This window comes from Mustela nigripes, chromosome 4, assembly GCF_022355385.1.
Source record: "Mustela nigripes isolate SB6536 chromosome 4, MUSNIG.SB6536, whole genome shotgun sequence".
Lineage (NCBI taxonomy): Eukaryota > Metazoa > Chordata > Mammalia > Carnivora > Mustelidae > Mustela > Mustela nigripes.
In genome coordinates this window covers 161,427,078-161,443,680 of record NC_081560.1, presented here as the reverse complement: position 1 = coordinate 161,443,680, position 16,603 = coordinate 161,427,078, and the positions used below count along the sequence as shown (strand labels likewise).

At 52.4% G+C, this 16,603-nt stretch overlaps 1 protein-coding gene across 1 annotated transcript in view; it reads left to right on the top strand.

The window, feature by feature from the left end:
- SLIT1 (slit guidance ligand 1) overlaps nt 1–16,603 on the top strand; it is a 164,365-nt gene that overhangs the window by 134,369 nt on the left and 13,393 nt on the right. The window contains exons 22-26 of the mRNA XM_059398257.1: nt 1,573–1,641; nt 4,272–4,343; nt 6,528–6,599; nt 7,435–7,506; nt 15,285–15,448. Of these exons, the coding sequence (XP_059254240.1) occupies nt 1,573–1,641; nt 4,272–4,343; nt 6,528–6,599; nt 7,435–7,506; nt 15,285–15,448 (449 nt within the window). The remainder of the gene's footprint in view (nt 1–1,572; nt 1,642–4,271; nt 4,344–6,527; nt 6,600–7,434; nt 7,507–15,284; nt 15,449–16,603) is intronic.

Here is a 16,603-nt window from a genome sequence, read left to right as displayed (position 1 = left end):
CTGACCTTGCGCGGGGGTATAGATGTCTGTGTGTGTGACACACAGAGATGGAGAACTGGGCTTCTTCAACAGACACCCGCAAATAAGAGGCTATGGTCCCTCCCCTGGGATTGGTCCCTCCAGGCTGTGCTTTTCTTCCCCTGCAGGGAGCATATGAGGTTCTCATTTGTGTTTCTGTCTTTACCAGTGGGGCAGGCTCTTTCCTCCCAAGCACATCAACCACTGCTGTCCTTGTCCTGTGGCCTGCCACCCTGTCCTTTGCCCAGTTTTCTATCATCCCGTTAGTGACCTGCTTTCTCCTTGGTGCCTCATAGCAACCTTGAGCATAATGGGACGGGGGGACAGCCTGCTTTCTTTGATAGAGGTTGCTGGAGTGCGAAGGCTGGGAAGGTCACTCGACTTCTCTAAGCCTTCATTTTCCCAGCTGTCAAATGGGGCCACTGGGATATATTGATAATGGGTGTATTGAGTCATTGAGAGGGTTGCATGAGATGGGTGGGAAGTCACTTGTATGACACAGTGATGGGTCAGAGAGCAGCATAACCAAGGCCCTGGTTTTGCTGCTCTCTGGATCTTTGGAGGTTGGGGGCAGGCCATCCTGAGGGCTGTGGTTGGTGGGGGTCCAGAGCAGGGAGCCCAGCTGTGAGTTCAGCTCCTGGTCTTTGGGCCACTGCTTAGCAAGGATGGCTGGGGGCAGGTAGGTGACCTTCACAGCATCTTCAATCCCAAGCACCATCCCACAGACAAGGGGAAACTTCAGGAATGTTAGGATTTCTGGTGGCCTTGGCTTTGAGAACCACAACTTGGGAGGTGGTGTATATAGTGGGTCCCAGCAGGGAGACCAAGGTGGGGGGAACAGACAGAGACAGCTGCAGGAGTCCAGGCGTGGGCGATTGTGTGCAGTCAGGGGAGATGTGAGTCTGGAACACGGCAAATGAGCAGCGACCAGTAGGCGGGAGAGTCAGCGGCCCTGGGGCACTGTTGAGTGAGTTGGAGCATCACCATCAGGGTCCTGAGCCTAGGTGGGTAGGACATGGGTCCGATGCTGATGGAGTCAGAGGAGGCCAGTTTGGGTGGAAAAGCACTGAGCTCCGGTTTGGGCCTGTCTGGGTCTGGGGCTTCCATAGGACCAGCCTCACACACTTTGCCGGCAGGAGCAGAGGGGCCCTGCTAGCTGGTGAGGGGCCTGGCAAGTGGGCCTGGGAGGGACCAATGTGCAGATCAGGACTGTCTGGCCAGGAAAACCACGGGGCAGAGTGGGGATGGGTGAGGAGCCCAGCAGTGAGCCCCCGGGGGGTACCCACCAACAGGGAGGAGGCTGAGAGGGTGAGGCTGGGGAAGGAAGGAAGCCGAGGGAGGCTTTGTGTCTCAGGTCTTTTACCAAGTTCTTTGGCTGGCACCTACCCACGTGCTTAAGAGAGTGCATGTTTTCTCCGGATAGCGATTCTGGACCAGTTGTGTGGCCTGCGTGGAGGGGAGGAGCGGAGCAGAGTGGAGCGGAGCAGAGCCGGCAAGCCTGCTGGGGCAGGGAGGCTTCCCAGCGCCCACTAACGGTTGTGTTCTCTCCCGTAGCTACTTGGACGGGAATCAGTTCACACTGGTTCCGGGACAGCTGTCCACCTTCAAGTACCTGCAGCTTGTGTGAGTATCCAGGCCTCTCAAGGATCCCAGGCCTGCCTCAGAGGCCCCTGGTATCTAACCCTCTGGCTCCAGGTTTCCTGGGATTCCCTACCACCCCACTTTGGGCTGATCAGGTTTTGAATTTTGCCCCTTCCCGCTTAGAAGGTCCTTGCATAGAGCTGTGTTGCCACCTAGTGGTCATACTTGGGAATGGCATGTTCCCGGCTCCCTTGGGTTGGACCCTGTCCACTTCTACCCAGCGCATCACCCCAAGCCTCCCTCTGGGCTGAGAATGATTGCTAATGAGGGTCATCCTGGCGAAGGAGAGAACCAGAGCAGAAGAGGCTGATGGGAAACTTCTCAGTTCCACCAAGGTCCCCAGGCCAAACATGAAATATGGCAGCTACAAATTCACAGATTCACATCTGTGACTCTTTTTCTTTAGGCTAACATCTTTTTCTGTTATTTCACCCCACGAAAGTACATGAGATAAGCCTCAGAATAACTTCAGTTCCTTTTAGCTTTCCAGCCTAATTAACACTTCATCTCAGTTGTCCTGGTCTGCTCATTGGCCAGATTCTCCCCCAAAAGAAGTCCAGAGAGATGGCCTTCCATCTCAGTCGGGCTTGGAGCGGAGCTCCGCAGGTACAGTAAATAAACCAGGGGTCCCTAGAGGACTGTTTGTCACGGGTCCACAGCTAGATAAGAAACTTGCACCAGAAGGTAAATCAATGTCTTGCTTCCTTCACTGACAAAGTGTTACTGTGACAAACCTATTAGCTAAACTACATCGTGTGTTTCAGTGTCCTAAGTGATATGGGCTTTGGCAGAAGTTTCTGGTTGTGGGACATTTGGTTCAGGGACCGGCTACTCTGAGTAGCACTGTGGCTTCCAGGATCTTGGAGCTCTGGTGTATCTGTCTTTGCTAAAGACCTAGCAGATGTGTTTTGACTTTTCCCATGGTGGGAAGGAGACAGAGGGCAGTGGTTTGGTGGCTGGTGACAGAGTAGCAAAGACATAGACAACCTTTCTCTGCTCTGATTTGGGGCAGCTGCACTGGTGGCTCAGATACACCTGGGGGTAGGGAGGGAGAGAGGACCGATGTGCAACCAATCCTTGCCCATCACAAGGAGGGGCCCCCCAGTGTGCTGAGTGCTCAGGGGAAGAACCTCAGTGGTTCCTAAGAACAAGGGGCTGGTCTTGAATGAGATTAGCTAGAAGAACGTTCACGAAGGCAAGTTGAAGGCAGGGCATATGGTTTCATGTTACAAATATTTCCTGAACCAAGAGAGGCATGAAGTGAGGAGATATGAAGGCCCCTAAGCCATGGCCCTCCCCCTAAAAGTGGTGGTCTGGGGGGCATGCAGAGGGAGACTTGGGGCACACAAAGTCATGGGACTGATGAGTGTTCCAACAGAGGGAAATGCACATTAGGGCTGTGGCTCAAAGTGGTGGTGGAGGGGGGCGGCAGGTGGTGATGGACTCAGTGTGGGGGGCTGGGGCGGAGGCAGAGCTCACCAGTGGGCAGAGGAAACAGGGGCAAGAGAATTTCAGGAAGGGTAGCAAATCCACGCCAGGCACGCGGGAGCCAGTGAGGGAGAGGTAGACCAGAACCCAGAGCACTTAGCAGGTGTCTGGGCCAATTTTTTAGGCAAGTGGGGGCCACTGCAGGATTTGGCAGGGAAGTGACTTAGTCAGACTTGTGTCTAGAAGGATGGTGGTGGTGCCCATCCATGTGGAAGATGGGTTGAAAGGGGGGCAAAGCTGCAGGTATGAGAGGAGGTAGCACCTGAGCCAGAAGCTGGGAGAGAGATGGCTCAAGTGAGCAGAAGGGGAGAGGAGGCTGAGAGAGAGGGGGTAGTGGGGTTGCGGGGGCTGGTGTTTCTGGGTGGGTGGGGGAAGACGCCAAGATGTGGACTGTACTTCGAGTGTCTCTGGAGGGGAGTTCACAAGCCAGGCTGCTGGCCCCACAGAGGAGAGCACTGTTGCCTGTGGTGGGGAGGGAAGCCTAGAGCATCCATCTCTGTCCCCTGAGGCTCCCAGAGTGGACTACCGGGAAAGGGTCTGAAGGCAGGGTTGGCTGGGAAAGAAGCTTCACTCAGAGACTGAGGAGGCATGGCCAAGGAGGTGGAGGGAAGTGTGGGAAGTCCGGGGTCTGAGGAAGGAAAGATGGGGAGGCGAGAAGTTTGAGAAGAGGGGTGTCAGCTGTGACCCTGGACGGGCTTCATCTGAGACCGCGTGTCTTCATTTGAAAAACGGTGGTTACTGTCTCCCCACCGGATTGGGGCTGGGCTAGGAAGGAGCTAGCTAAGTACTAGCAAGAGGAGAAAGCACAGAACCCACTAGATCTGGTAGTTCAGAGGCAGCCCGTCTCCTCGGTGGGAGCATTTCCAGGAAGGAAGGGGGCAGAAGCCTGGGGTGGGGGTAAGGAAATGGAGACAGGCAGCCCTAGAGATGGAGTGGGTATTCAGGGAGCAGAACAGAGCGCTGTAGCTAGTTGTGCACCCAATGCCCCTCTCTACCACTCCTCAACACCCCCCCCAACCTGGCCGAGAGAGGGCCGCCATGGACAGAGTGGGGGAGGGGAGGAGCCCATAGCTGAGAGCAGGCTAGAGTTCTTCCTTTCTAAACAATGTATTTTTGTCTTCCAGGGACTTGAGTAACAACAAGATCAGCTCCTTAAGCAATTCCTCCTTCACCAACATGAGCCAGCTCACCACCCTGTGAGTCCCAGGGCAGGGAGGTAGAGGGAGGGCACAAGCGCTCTGGCCACTGAGATGTCCCCCAAGCCCCACTGGCACCCATGGCATCATCCCCGGGGAGTGTGCCTGGGGCCTGCCAGCTGGAAAGAAATGAACTAAATTTTTTTATTTAAGGGAAATGTAGTATTTACACAGAAAAATGCAAAAAATATAAATGTACCATTTAACAAATAGTCATAAAGCTGGCCCATATGTGAATACCTAAGGCAAAAAAATAGAATGCAGCACCCCAAAATTTCCCCCATCCCTTCCTGATCCTTCCCCCTCTCTCCCATCTCCAGACTCTGCCTCGCCTGACCTTTATGGCAATCACTTTTTGATTTTCTTTACAGTCTTGCCATCTACCTATGTAGTCCATACAAGGAAGTTTCATTTTGCCCATTTTTGAACCTTATATGGAGCCAAGACCCAGGAAAAATGGACAGGGTCATGACCCAGCCAGACCCCCCCTGGAGCAGAACGTGGGCTCGAGGCCATGAAATGCTGGTTCTAGTTTCCGCACCTGTGCTTATTTGCCATGGGGTCTAACATCAACCGGGTGCCCTGTCAGGGCCTTCCTGAGCTGGTGCTGAAGCTGCTGTCAGCTGGGCTGATTCTGCCCCCTCGGGGACATTTGGTCACATTGGAAACACTTTGGGGGGGCGGGTCATGGCTGGAGGGGGCCAGGGAGAGCCACTGGCCAGGGTTTTGCTGCTAAACACCAACAAAGAGTTGTCCATAGTGCCGGGGCTGGACAGTCCTGCTCTCAGTGATTCCGGCCCCTGTAAGGGGACACAGAGCCCGTCCCTGGGACAGGAGCATCTCCTCACTCTCATTATTTTAGAAAAGCCAGTTATACGTACTGAAAGCCCCCAGGTGGCTACAGCCTGACTTATGTTCCCATCCATGGAACCATCACCGCAATCCATGCAGTGACCTCTTCCATCACCCCCAGAAGTCTCCTCACACCCTGTGACAGCCCTTCCTCTGCCGCTCCTTCCCCCAGCACTGCCCACCCAGACTTCTATGGACGAGTGTGAACCACCTGGAGTTTTACGTGAAGGGACTCCTCCCACAGTCCTCTCTCTTGTTTGGCTTCTCCAGCCAGCATAGTTCCTCTGACCTTCCTCCCTGTCCCTGCACGGGGTCGCTCCCTGCTCCTGGTCAGTGAGCGGTGGTCTCTCACTGTATGGTTTCATATCTGTCACACCGCTGACAGACATGTGGGGCTGTCGTGAGAGTTGTTTCCTTTACTGCTCTTTCGTTCATTTGGAAGCCTTGGGGGAGAGTGGTGTAGCCTGTGGACCCAGGAAGCTGAGAAGGCGACTTAAAAAGCCAGCTTAGGGACTTAATTTTAGCATCCTGGGGAAGTTCTCTCTCCCTGTAGGGCCTCAGTCCCCATATTTATGATGGAGGGGGTGCAGTCATAGCCCCTTGCCAACACCGTCACAAGTTCTTCTTTGTCCTTTTTTTTTTTTTTTTTAACACTTTATTTATTTATTTGAGAGAGGGAGAGGGAGAGAACAGAGGGAGAAACAGACTCCCTGCTGAGCAGGGAGCCTGATGCAGGGGTCCATCCCAGGGCCCTGAGATCAGGACCTGAGCCTAAGGCAGAGGCTTAACCCACTGAGCCACCCAGGTGCCCCCATCACAGCTTCTTAATAGCACATCACTAGGTGGGCCCGGACTTCACCTGTCTTCTCCAGGAGTGAGGCTGGGACTGGTCAGGGGACAACGTAACAGGGACACCAACTCCGGCCATCACTGGGGCAGCCTCGGCAGGGGAGTGTGCCCAGTGTCCTCACTGAAGGCTCACGGGGAGCCGGGCACAGCACGGTGAAGACTTCACCTGGGTCATTTCCCCTTACCCGCAGGAAAGCCCTACCAAGTTGTCATCGTTTTTGTCCCTGCTCTGCAGCTAAGGGAACTGAAGGAGGCATAGAAGGGCTGGGGCACGTGGCCAGGTCACAGGACTTACTAGCCTGGGGCTCAGCCTGTGCTCCCTCCCATGCTCAGGCCTCCCTTATTTTGCGGCTGAGCAACACCCCACCCCCTGCAGCCAGCCTGCAGGGGCCGGGTCCCTAAGTTGGCGCCGTCCCCTCCCTGTCCTGTCTCTCCTTCCTCACCCCCACCAACCCCTGGTCCCTCATCCTCCTCTTCTCACAGGATCCTGAGCTACAACGCCCTCCAGTGCATCCCTCCACTGGCCTTCCAGGGGCTGCGCTCCCTGCGCCTGCTGTGAGTCTCCCCGCTCTTCATTCCTCCATGAAAATCCAGCCCACGGTGGAGGGTGGGGGGGACTGTGACCCACTGGTGGGCAGACATGTCTCCATGTGTGTGGCCCCAGCAGGGCCGATAGTGTCCCGAGATAGCAGGCCTGCCCGTGCTCATTCAAGCCCCTCGGAGGCTGAAGAACGAATGGGAAACTGAGAAATGGGGGGTTGTGATCTGCCCCACATTGTGTTTGGGGGAGCAGTGTGTGTGGGGAATGCCATCGAACATAAGGTGGCCCCTTGTTTGCCTGTGAGTTTCCGGTTCAGGTGGAGAATGTTCGCAAGAGATTTGTGAACCTTTTCTAAGAATTCCCACTGGGAGGTTTTTGCCCTGTGATCAAAGCCCACCGTCATGCCTGTTAGGAGGGCCCCTTGACGATTCGTGCATGGGACCCACCCCCAGCAGCCGAGCCTGGGGCACGGGGACATTCTTTACCCTCAACCTGTGGCTGGCCATGGTAACCTGTTCACCCAGGAGGAGCCTACGCTTCAGGCTCGCCGGCCAAGGGTGGGCGGGCACAGGGCCACGCACGTTCCATTGGCCGTGTAAACAGAAATAGAGCCTTGAGTTATTTGTGCTGGCAAAAACAAGCCCTCCAGGAGGGCTGGGCCATGGGGTCGTCACATTGGGTTATGAGGGGCTTCCTCTCCCTTGCCAGTGACTAGCGGGGCCAGGTCTCTGAGCTGAGGGCCGTCTCCCTCTGGCCATGACAGACCCATGGAGGAGCACGACACATGCCTCCATCGGTTCTCGGATCTCTGTCCCTGGGTGAGGCACCGAGAGCCTCTTCTCTCCTCAGGTCCCTGCATGGCAATGACATCTCCACCCTCCAAGAGGGCATCTTCACAGACGTGACCTCCTTATCTCACCTGTAAGTAACTTCGGGCCAATTCTCGAGGCCTTTTTGGATTTCCACAGAGCTTGGATTCCGAGGGAGACCCCTCCCCCCACCTCCTGAGCTGGCAGAGTTGATGGCTTTTACCCTGAAGCTAGTCAAGCTCCTGAACTTCAAGCAGCCCCCATCTCAGACCCTTCCATGTTGTTTCCTCAGTCTCCGCAGAGGGTCTTGAGGACTGTTCTTCCTAAGCAGTCCTACGAGGAGTAATGCCCTTATGGACTGCGTCAGCTGACCTAATCCTCACAGCCTTCCCTCAACGTGGGTACAATGATCCCCATTTTACACATGAGGAAACAGGCCCAGAAAATGGAAGAAGTTTGCCCAAAGCTGCACAGCTGGTAGGGGCCAGAGTCTTCTGGCTCGGAAGCCCGTGCTCTTAAGCATGGCTCCTCTCTGGAGCCTCTGACTTCCCAGGGTGGGGGAAGAGCTCTGGACGTTCACTACCCCCCAAGAAGTGCTGTATTCGATGGAGGATTGCTTCCAGAGCCATTTAGCGGGCAGGACCACGTGGGCTTGTAAAAGGCAGGATGTTCAGTTCCTCAAAAGGCTAAATGTGGAATTACCCTGTGACCCAGTAAATCCACTCCTAAGCGTCTTTCCCAGATAATCGGAAGCAGATTCTCACGACAGAAAACTCGTACACCCGGCACCTAGCTGTATCCTTCACACGGTAGTCAAAAAGCAGAAGCAACTTGAGTTGTTGGACCAAAGGTGGTGTCCACATACAATGGGGTGTTTTCCAGCTGTAAGAAAGAAAGAGGGAAGGAAAGCCTGGCTCCGTTACCAACGCGGCCAGGCCTTGGTGACATGCTGAGGGACGTAGGCCCGACGTGAAAGGACAGATGTGGTCTGATTCTGCTGACGTGGGGTACAGAATGGTCGACTCCCCAGCTAGAGGCAGGGAAAGGAGGCTTCTGGGTGCCGGGAGCAGGAGCACGTGGCGAAGTCTTGTTCAGTGGGTAGGGAGTTCGTGACGAAGCACTTTAGAGCCTGAGAGTGGTGAGCGTTGCACAATATTGTGCTCATGGATGCCCCTGAACTGTACACTTAAAATGGCCCAAATGGCAAATTTTGCGTTGTGTGTATTTTTACCACAACTGAAAAAAAAAAGAAAGAAAAAGTAGCGGGGCCATGATAGGCCCATCCTGCTTCTGGGGGTGGGGGTCTGGGTGCTGAGCTCTCGGTCCCAGGTCCCAGCTCCAGGCCGAGGCAGGGATCAGGCCAGGAGCACGGCAGCCAGGGCGCCGGGGGTTCCTGGGACCCAGACTCACGTGCACACTGGAGCCCTGACGCACTCCCTCAAAGAGCCCTCTGGAGCCCTCAGGCATTTAAGGCTCATTCTTCCCGTAATCTCACTGGGTTTTCTCCGTTGAGAAGACTCGCCTTTTCTTCATGCTCATCTCTGAAATCGTAGTGTATCATAGTGTAGGGAATGAAACCATTACCTACAGTAAATGATCTATTTAATATGATAATATTTCTTCTCACTTCCTGAAGCATGTTACATCAGTAGTGCGTTAACCTTAGACTTGAGGAAATAAATAGTAATATGTACTGTTTATCGAGGGCCGGTACTTAACTGTGTGTAAATACTTTATCTGTGGTGTTTCGTTTACTCCAAGACTGAAGTGAGAAGTAGGTATTGTGCTCACCAGTTCTACGAGTTTTGTTTTTTTTTTAAAGATTTTATTTATTTATTTGACAGACAGAGATCACAAGTAGGCAGAGAGGCAGAGGAAGGGAAGCAGGCTCCCCGCTGAGCAGAGAGCCCTATGCGGGGCTCGATCCCAGCATCCTGGGACCATGACCTGAGCTGAAGACAGAGGCTTTAACCCACTGAGCTACCCAAGCGCCCCCAGTTCTGCGAGTTTGACGGGGACTGATTGAGCCCACAGCGAGGATTCCAGTGCCGGTCTGGACTCTGTGAGAAGAGTGCAGTGACTGACTTGTGATGTCTGCCATGGGATGAAAGGGAAAAAGGGCTCTAGGTTCTAGGTGGTAGGATTTATTATTTTCATTTTACATTTATTTACTTACATTTATTATTTGCATGTATTTACATATGTTGTTTATATTTTCCACTCAGGCCCAGGTTCAGAAAAATGAAGCAGCTTCCCTAGGTCATAAAGCTAGGAAATGACAGAGACAGGATTGGAACTTAGGTGAATCTGATTCCAAAGCTATTTATTTATTCTGTATTGCCTCAATAAATTATAACCTCAGTGAGCCAAGTGCTGAAGAATTTACTACCACCAACTTTCTGCCTTCTGTGACATTAGGGATATTATAAAGCACATTTAAAGGCAGCAGGGACTAACTTTGGGGAAGTCTGAGGAGCTTCACAGAGGGGGTGACATGGATGCCGCCATCAGAAAGGGACTAGCTAGGGATTTGCCATTGGAGAAAACTGGGAAAGACATTCTAGGAGGAGGGAACAGCATTTGTACAAGGGCAAGATGGCAAGAAAGTAGATGATCTATTCAGGGATGTGTCCAACATAGGATAATAGGGGGTTGGTTGGGAGAAGAGTGTGGGGTGGGAAGAGATGAATCTGGAAAGAGGCATTGGAATTCCATTGTGAAGGACCTTTTGTGCCATGCTAAGGAGCGTAGACTTTATGTTAAAAATAGAAGGAAATAGTGGAACAGTAGAGTTGTAGAAAGGTCCTGGAAAGCCATGGTGACGTGTGGGGGCCGGCTGGCATGGGACGAAGCAGGAGGGAGCCTGGCTAGAGACAGACGGTGGCTCTAAACAAAAGCCAGGCAGGGGCCACATTGGTCATTGCTCATGATGACTCCCGTTCAACAGGGCCTTGTTTCCATTAGTATTTGGTGGTTAGTGGTTAGTGGTTGCTCATTTTTTGCCGAAGTTTGGTATCCTGAGGACCTAAATTAGAGATGCTCCTCTCCAGAGTGTATCTATGCTTGTCCTAGCGGGCACCAGGGCAGGAGTCGCCCAAGAGGTGGCATTCAGTGTCCCTGGCTCCTGGAGGTGCCCTTTGTTCCTATTATGACTCTGGCCTGGGCCTCTCCTCTTGACTAGCTCTATGTGGTGGGGAGGGGCTGGTAGGCAGAGGGTGCGGTGGAGGCTCAGGTCCACCATATTTAAACCTCTTGAACTCAAGAAGATCAGGACTTATGGTGTTAGGGCCTTGTTTTGCCATCAACTTGCAGTGGGATCTCTGACAATTCATTCCTCTCTTTGGGCCTCTTTCCTCGCGTGTACAAAGGTTATTTCCAAGGTCCACTATGGTCCATATACCATAATGATTGTGAATGCTCATCACCATCCTGGGTTCCAATACTGTGCACACTTCTCTATTGTTGTTAACTTTTATCTTCACTTTGCAGTTAGCTCATCTTTCCTCCACTTGTCTGTCTATCCGTCCATCCATCCATCCAACCATCTCCTCATCAGTGAATATTTACTGTGTGCCAGTCCCTGAGCCAGTGCTCCCAACATCATTCTTCATCTCTCTAATCTGGCGTTTTGTTGTCTCTGATTTACTGTGTGTCAGGAAGCTAGATTCCGAATTCATTAAGAATTCAGTGTGAAGGGGTACCTGGGTGGCTCAGTGGGTTAAGCCTCTGCCTTCAGCTCAGGTCATGATCTCAGGGTCCTGGGATCAAGCCCTGCATCGGGCTCTCTGCTTAGTGGGGAGCCTGCTCTCCGCCCCCCACCTGCCTCTCTGCCTACTTGTGCTCTCTGTCAAATAAATAAATAAAATCTTTAAAAAAAAAAAAGAAGAATTCAGTGTGAAAAGTAAATACAGACTGATGAACTAGATCATGGCATGCCCACAGGACAGCATAGCAAGTAGAGCATTATGGCACTGTAATTTACTATTTGATGAAAACACAGCATAAGGAAGACCCGACACTCGGATTTCGTGGACACACATGTGTGACCTGGAAGGGAATACACAAAAATTAAATTAGTTACATTTATGGGACAATGGAGGATTCTTTTCTTTGTGAATTTGCTTTGAGAGCTCCGTGCATTCCTCATGCTTTGGGGCAGGGTCAGGGTTAGGCTGCTTCATGGATACTCCTGGGCTGCCTGCTGGTGTCAGGAAGCTTCAGGGCAGGAGAAGGAGACAGTGCAGGGCACGAGGAATTTGCCGGGGAAGAGAAAGGGCAGAGGAGGTATGGCTTGAGTGGAGACAATTCTGAAGTTCTAGTACGTGCTAAATCTGGGAAACAGCCATGGGACAGCTATTTTGGCCGCAGTTACATTAGCCAAAGCCCAGCAGGGCCTTGGTGTGGACACACCGAGCATCTGCTGTTTCAGCGATTTCCAGGTTACACCGACGATCAACAACATGGGATTATTTATACCCTGGCGAGGGTGTAAACCTGAATCACAGCCCTTCTGGCTTGACAGGCAGCCCTGCCTACTGTCCCCACCACTGTGCCTCGGCTGGGCCAGTGTTTCTCCACTCCACCCTGAGTTCTCAGTCACTTTGGATGGGAAAAATAGCCCCGGGCGAAAGTGAAGGGGTCTCAAACCCCCAGCCTGCGGGTGGCGGAGAGGGTGAGTGGTTGAAACCAGGTGTGGTTCAGAGGTGCTCTGTAGACAAAGAAAACGCGGGTGTCAACCCTGACTTAACTTTTGGATAGCAGTATTGACTTCGGGAGTTTTTATTATTCTTCACTGTTATTTTTATGTAAAGAGTCAGAAGGGGACGCTTAGACTGGAGGTGCACATGGGGCGCCTGGCTGGCTCAGTGCATGGAGATCGTGACTCTTGATCCCGGGGCTGAGGGTTGAGCCCCACTTTGGCTGTGGAGATTACTTTATAAATAATGACAAACCTGAAGAAAAGATTTGTGGTGCACTTTTGCTGCCCTTTATGGGGGTAGGGTGGACATAGAGGGAATCGGCATTGTGACAATCCTGACCTGTCAAGGTCTCCACATTCACAGTGGCTTCAGTCTCTGGAGCATTTTCTCTAAATGAGCTAGCTACAGGACTGAAAGAAGAAGTCATTCGTAATAAACTTTCAGCTCATGGCTCATTAGCAGACCACACTCTTGCAAGTGCACTGCAAAAGAAATTTTTTTAAAGTCTGTATTGACATTTTGAATAACGTAATCACATTACTTTGCACTTTTTATGTTAAAAATATTAATCTGGTTAACATGAACATTTTAAATATAGCACAATTTTTGTATTCCTGTTATTCACAAAAAGTCTTTTTTTAAAATTTTAATCACACATAGCTTCAGAAAAATCAGAGCCTCTGAGCTTCCTCAACCTCTGGCAGCCCTGGCCCTGTTCAGTGGAGAGAGGAAGGTGTCACCCCTTGTCCCATTAGCCAGGATGCATGCTGTCAGCACATCAGGACAGAAAAAATGAAACACACGTCGAGGTTGAACTGGCCGTCTTTTCCATGCTGCGTTATTCCCTTGGTGCCCATCTTAGGTTATTTGTGCTTGTCTTCCTGCTCCCCTCCAGATTGCAAGCTCTTTATCGAGTCGTAAAGTGAGCCCCAGAGAGGGGACTTGGCTTGCATAAGGTCAGCGGGCAGGGAGCAGCCGCGCTGGGGCCCGAGGCCAAGTCTTGCCCAGCCGCCTTGTCACACTGTGCAGTCATCCGCTGGCCTATTTTGGAGGAATTCCTGCTCAGAGCTGCTGCTGTTTTCATCAGACCAAACACACCTCGGGGAGCCGCTTCCTCTCTATGACCCAGAAACAGGTGGAAAAGGGCAGTGCAGCTGTTATTTAATAATGTGCCCATTCTCATTATCATCCCACAGCCTTATACTTACAAAATAGTGTTGATATCAATGAACGGCAGGCCCAAAGCTCTGATTTTTCTCTTTGCTGGACCCAGGAGCTCTGGCCCCTGCATTCTCCCAAAGCCGGCTCTCGCTCCTCTCTAAATCTCCCACTGTTTGTCAGGGAGGTGTTGAGTGTGGCGGCTAGTTGGTGAACACTGCAGGGCTGGGGGTGCGGGGTTGGGTCGGGGTGAGGGGGCAGGCCTGGCCTGATGCTGCTGCCGGCCAGCACAAGCTGGTACTTGTTTGGGAGGCAGCTCTGAACATCCTGCCTGAGCTTCCTCTGTGACCCGAAGCCCACTTCTAGGCACCTGTTCTAGAGAAATGCTCACGCCATTGGAAACCACCAGAATGTCTGGCAGTAGGGAAATTGCTCAGTAAGCTGTGAGCTATCCATTCCTTTGGGATGCTATGAAGTGCTTTGATAAAATGAGGGGGGTCCCTTTGTGCCGACCTGGGAAGATCTCCAAGACGTGCCACTTAATGACAAGAAGCTGCCCGGTGATGATCCAGGAGGTGTATATACTTTGAGCCCTAGGTGTTGGGGGATGGGGATCCAGGAGGGCACGTGATGTAGTGAGCACTGGCTATTACAGAAGACTGATGAATCACAGACCGGGACCTCTGAAACCAATAACACATTATATGTTAATTAATTGAATTAAAATAATTTTTTTAAAAAGAGCCCTAAGTGTAACTCTGGGAGAAACTGGAAGGCTACAGGCCTGGGTGTGGTGACCTTGTGACACGGGTTGTTCTGTGCTTTTGGTAGTGATGGGTTGGGGGGGTGGGTGGGCAGCCTTTCTTTGCATCGTGGATGTATTGTAGTTTCTTTCTATTGCAAACAGTGCCGTGATTAGTACCGCTGCGCAGATGACTTTACACATCCAGGCAGGTGTATCTGTGAGAGAAACTCCCAAAAACAGAATCGCTAGGTCAAAAGGCCATTGCATGGGTGATTTGACAGACATCACAAAACCCCCTGTGTCGCAGTTAACGCCATTTTGCTCTTCCACCAGTCACAGGAATGGGCCTTTTTGAAGAAAATTAAGGGGATGTTCACGTAAGATAAAATGAACCATTTTAATGTGTACAATTCAGTGGCATTTAGTACGTTCACCACGAGGTGGGGACTTTGTTTGCAGTACTTGGAAGGGGCTTACACTGAGAATGCATTTGTGACTCCTTGTTTAATTAAAAATGAAAAGAAAAATGAGAGAGTATGGGCTTCAGAGTCAGACGGCCCTGGGTCTGGAGCTGGGGGCTGCCCTTCACTGTTGTGTGACCCCAGGGAATTTACTCCACGTGAGGCTCCGTTCCCCCTGTTGGAGACGGAGAAGAAAGCTCACACCGTGGGGCTAATGAGAAGATTCGATGTGGGGCCGTGGGAAGGCAGCTGGTTCCTCTCAGCAGGAAATGGTGGCTCCTTCCCCCCGCCCCCATGCAACTCTGGAGGCGGCCCTATTCTCAACAGCCCTCGTTCAAATCCCACCTCCCCCTTACCTCTGTGCCATTGTAGGCAAGTGCCCAACCTTTTTGAGCCTGTTTCAACATATGCCATGAGAAGAGCAGGCTGTGGGGAGGACTGAGAAGATAACACACACGGGGGCACCTGGGTGGCTCTGTCCGTTAGTTGTCTGCCTTGGGCTCGGGTCATGATCCCAAGATCCTAGGATCGAGTCCCGCCTCAGGCTCCCTACTCGGCAGGGATTCTGCTTCTCCCTCTCCCCCTGCTTGTGCTCTCTCTGTCAAAGAAATAAACGAAATCTTAAAAAAAAAAAAAAAAAAAGAAAAGAAAAAAGAAGAGAACACATAGGAAGTTTTTAGAGCAGCGCCGGCTGCGCAGTAAAGGCTCACGCCATGGGGACCATTAGGATTTTTGGCAGCCCCTGGCTGAGTGCCTGGCAAGCTCAGTGCCTGCTGGGTGAAGGACCCCATTCGGGATGACTGCTGCCCTCTGCTCTCTGATGCAGGGCCATTGGGGCCAACCCTCTGTACTGCGACTGCCACCTCCGCTGGTTGTCCGGCTGGGTGAAGACAGGCTATAAGGAACCGGGCATTGCCCGCTGTGCGGGGCCCCCAGACATGGAGGGCAAGCTGCTCCTCACCACGCCTGCCAAGAAGTTTGAATGCCAAGGTGAGCCCAGGAGCATGAGAGCAGGGGCTGGGGCGGGGCTGTAGGTACACGGTTGCGTCCCCACCACCTGCTGCCAGGGGCCTACAGGACCTGTCTAATTCTGGCAAGGCCTTCCAGGGTCTCCTGTGTCCCCATGGTGACCAGCTGAGTGGGGGGTCAGGTGGCAGGAATGATGGGCCTGCTGCTTGTTAGCATGGCTACCTTCTTTCTATTCTTGATGTCCAGCGAATGAGAAAAGCTGGGTCGAACAGCTCAGGCTGTGAGGGCCTTAATCCCTCTCCCTGGGGTTATGTAAGGAAAATAAAAATAGTAGCAGCGTTTCCCGACACTCCCAGCCTCTCAGCAGCAGGAGGGCTCAGGGCTCCCTTTGGTAGAAATTGTGCTTGGCCCTGATCCCCCCACCCCCCACCAAGCCACTGGACCCCACTGTCACTCTCCTGACATTTGCAGAAACACAGGGCCCGAGAGTGATTGGAGACTCCACACACTTTGCCCTGAAGCTGCCTCACCTGGGGTGTCTGGAAATTCTCCTTCAGAGGTGGATTGGCTGATTGACTGATGGCCCGGGAGCTCAGCTGAGCCGAGAGGGGGCTGAGGGCTGCCCCAGGTCCAGCTGTGTGCCCCGGGGGCCAGCAGGGGGCCCAGCCCCTGCGCTCTGCAAGCTCACAGCCCTCCATCGGAAATGAAACTGACAGCCCTGGGTTAATGGTCACCTGGCGTGCAGGCTGCTGTCACGGGGGTAACCTTTCAGAGGTCCCTGATCTGTGGCTTGGCTGTTGGCAGCAAAACATTGATTCAGTATTTAACTAATGGTTATTAGGTGGTATTGGTAAGTTAAGAACATTTTTTGTTGAAATATAACATTCATAACATCAAGGGACACACATCATAAGTGTGTGTGGGGGGGGTGTCCCTGGATTTTCTCAGACTGAACACACCAGGGAAATAGCACCCAGAGGAAGGAACAGAATCCCAGTACCTGGGAAATCCACTCATGCTTCCTTCCAGTGAAAAGTGTTTGTCTCTTAAGGCTCACGCCTCTTCAGCAGGACCAATATTTCTCCATTTCTAGAAAGAGACCGGAGTGGAAACCTGAGTTTTATTCTTGTGAGGTCCTCATTCCCCTCACAGGTGGTGCCCCTGGCAGCCTGGCTG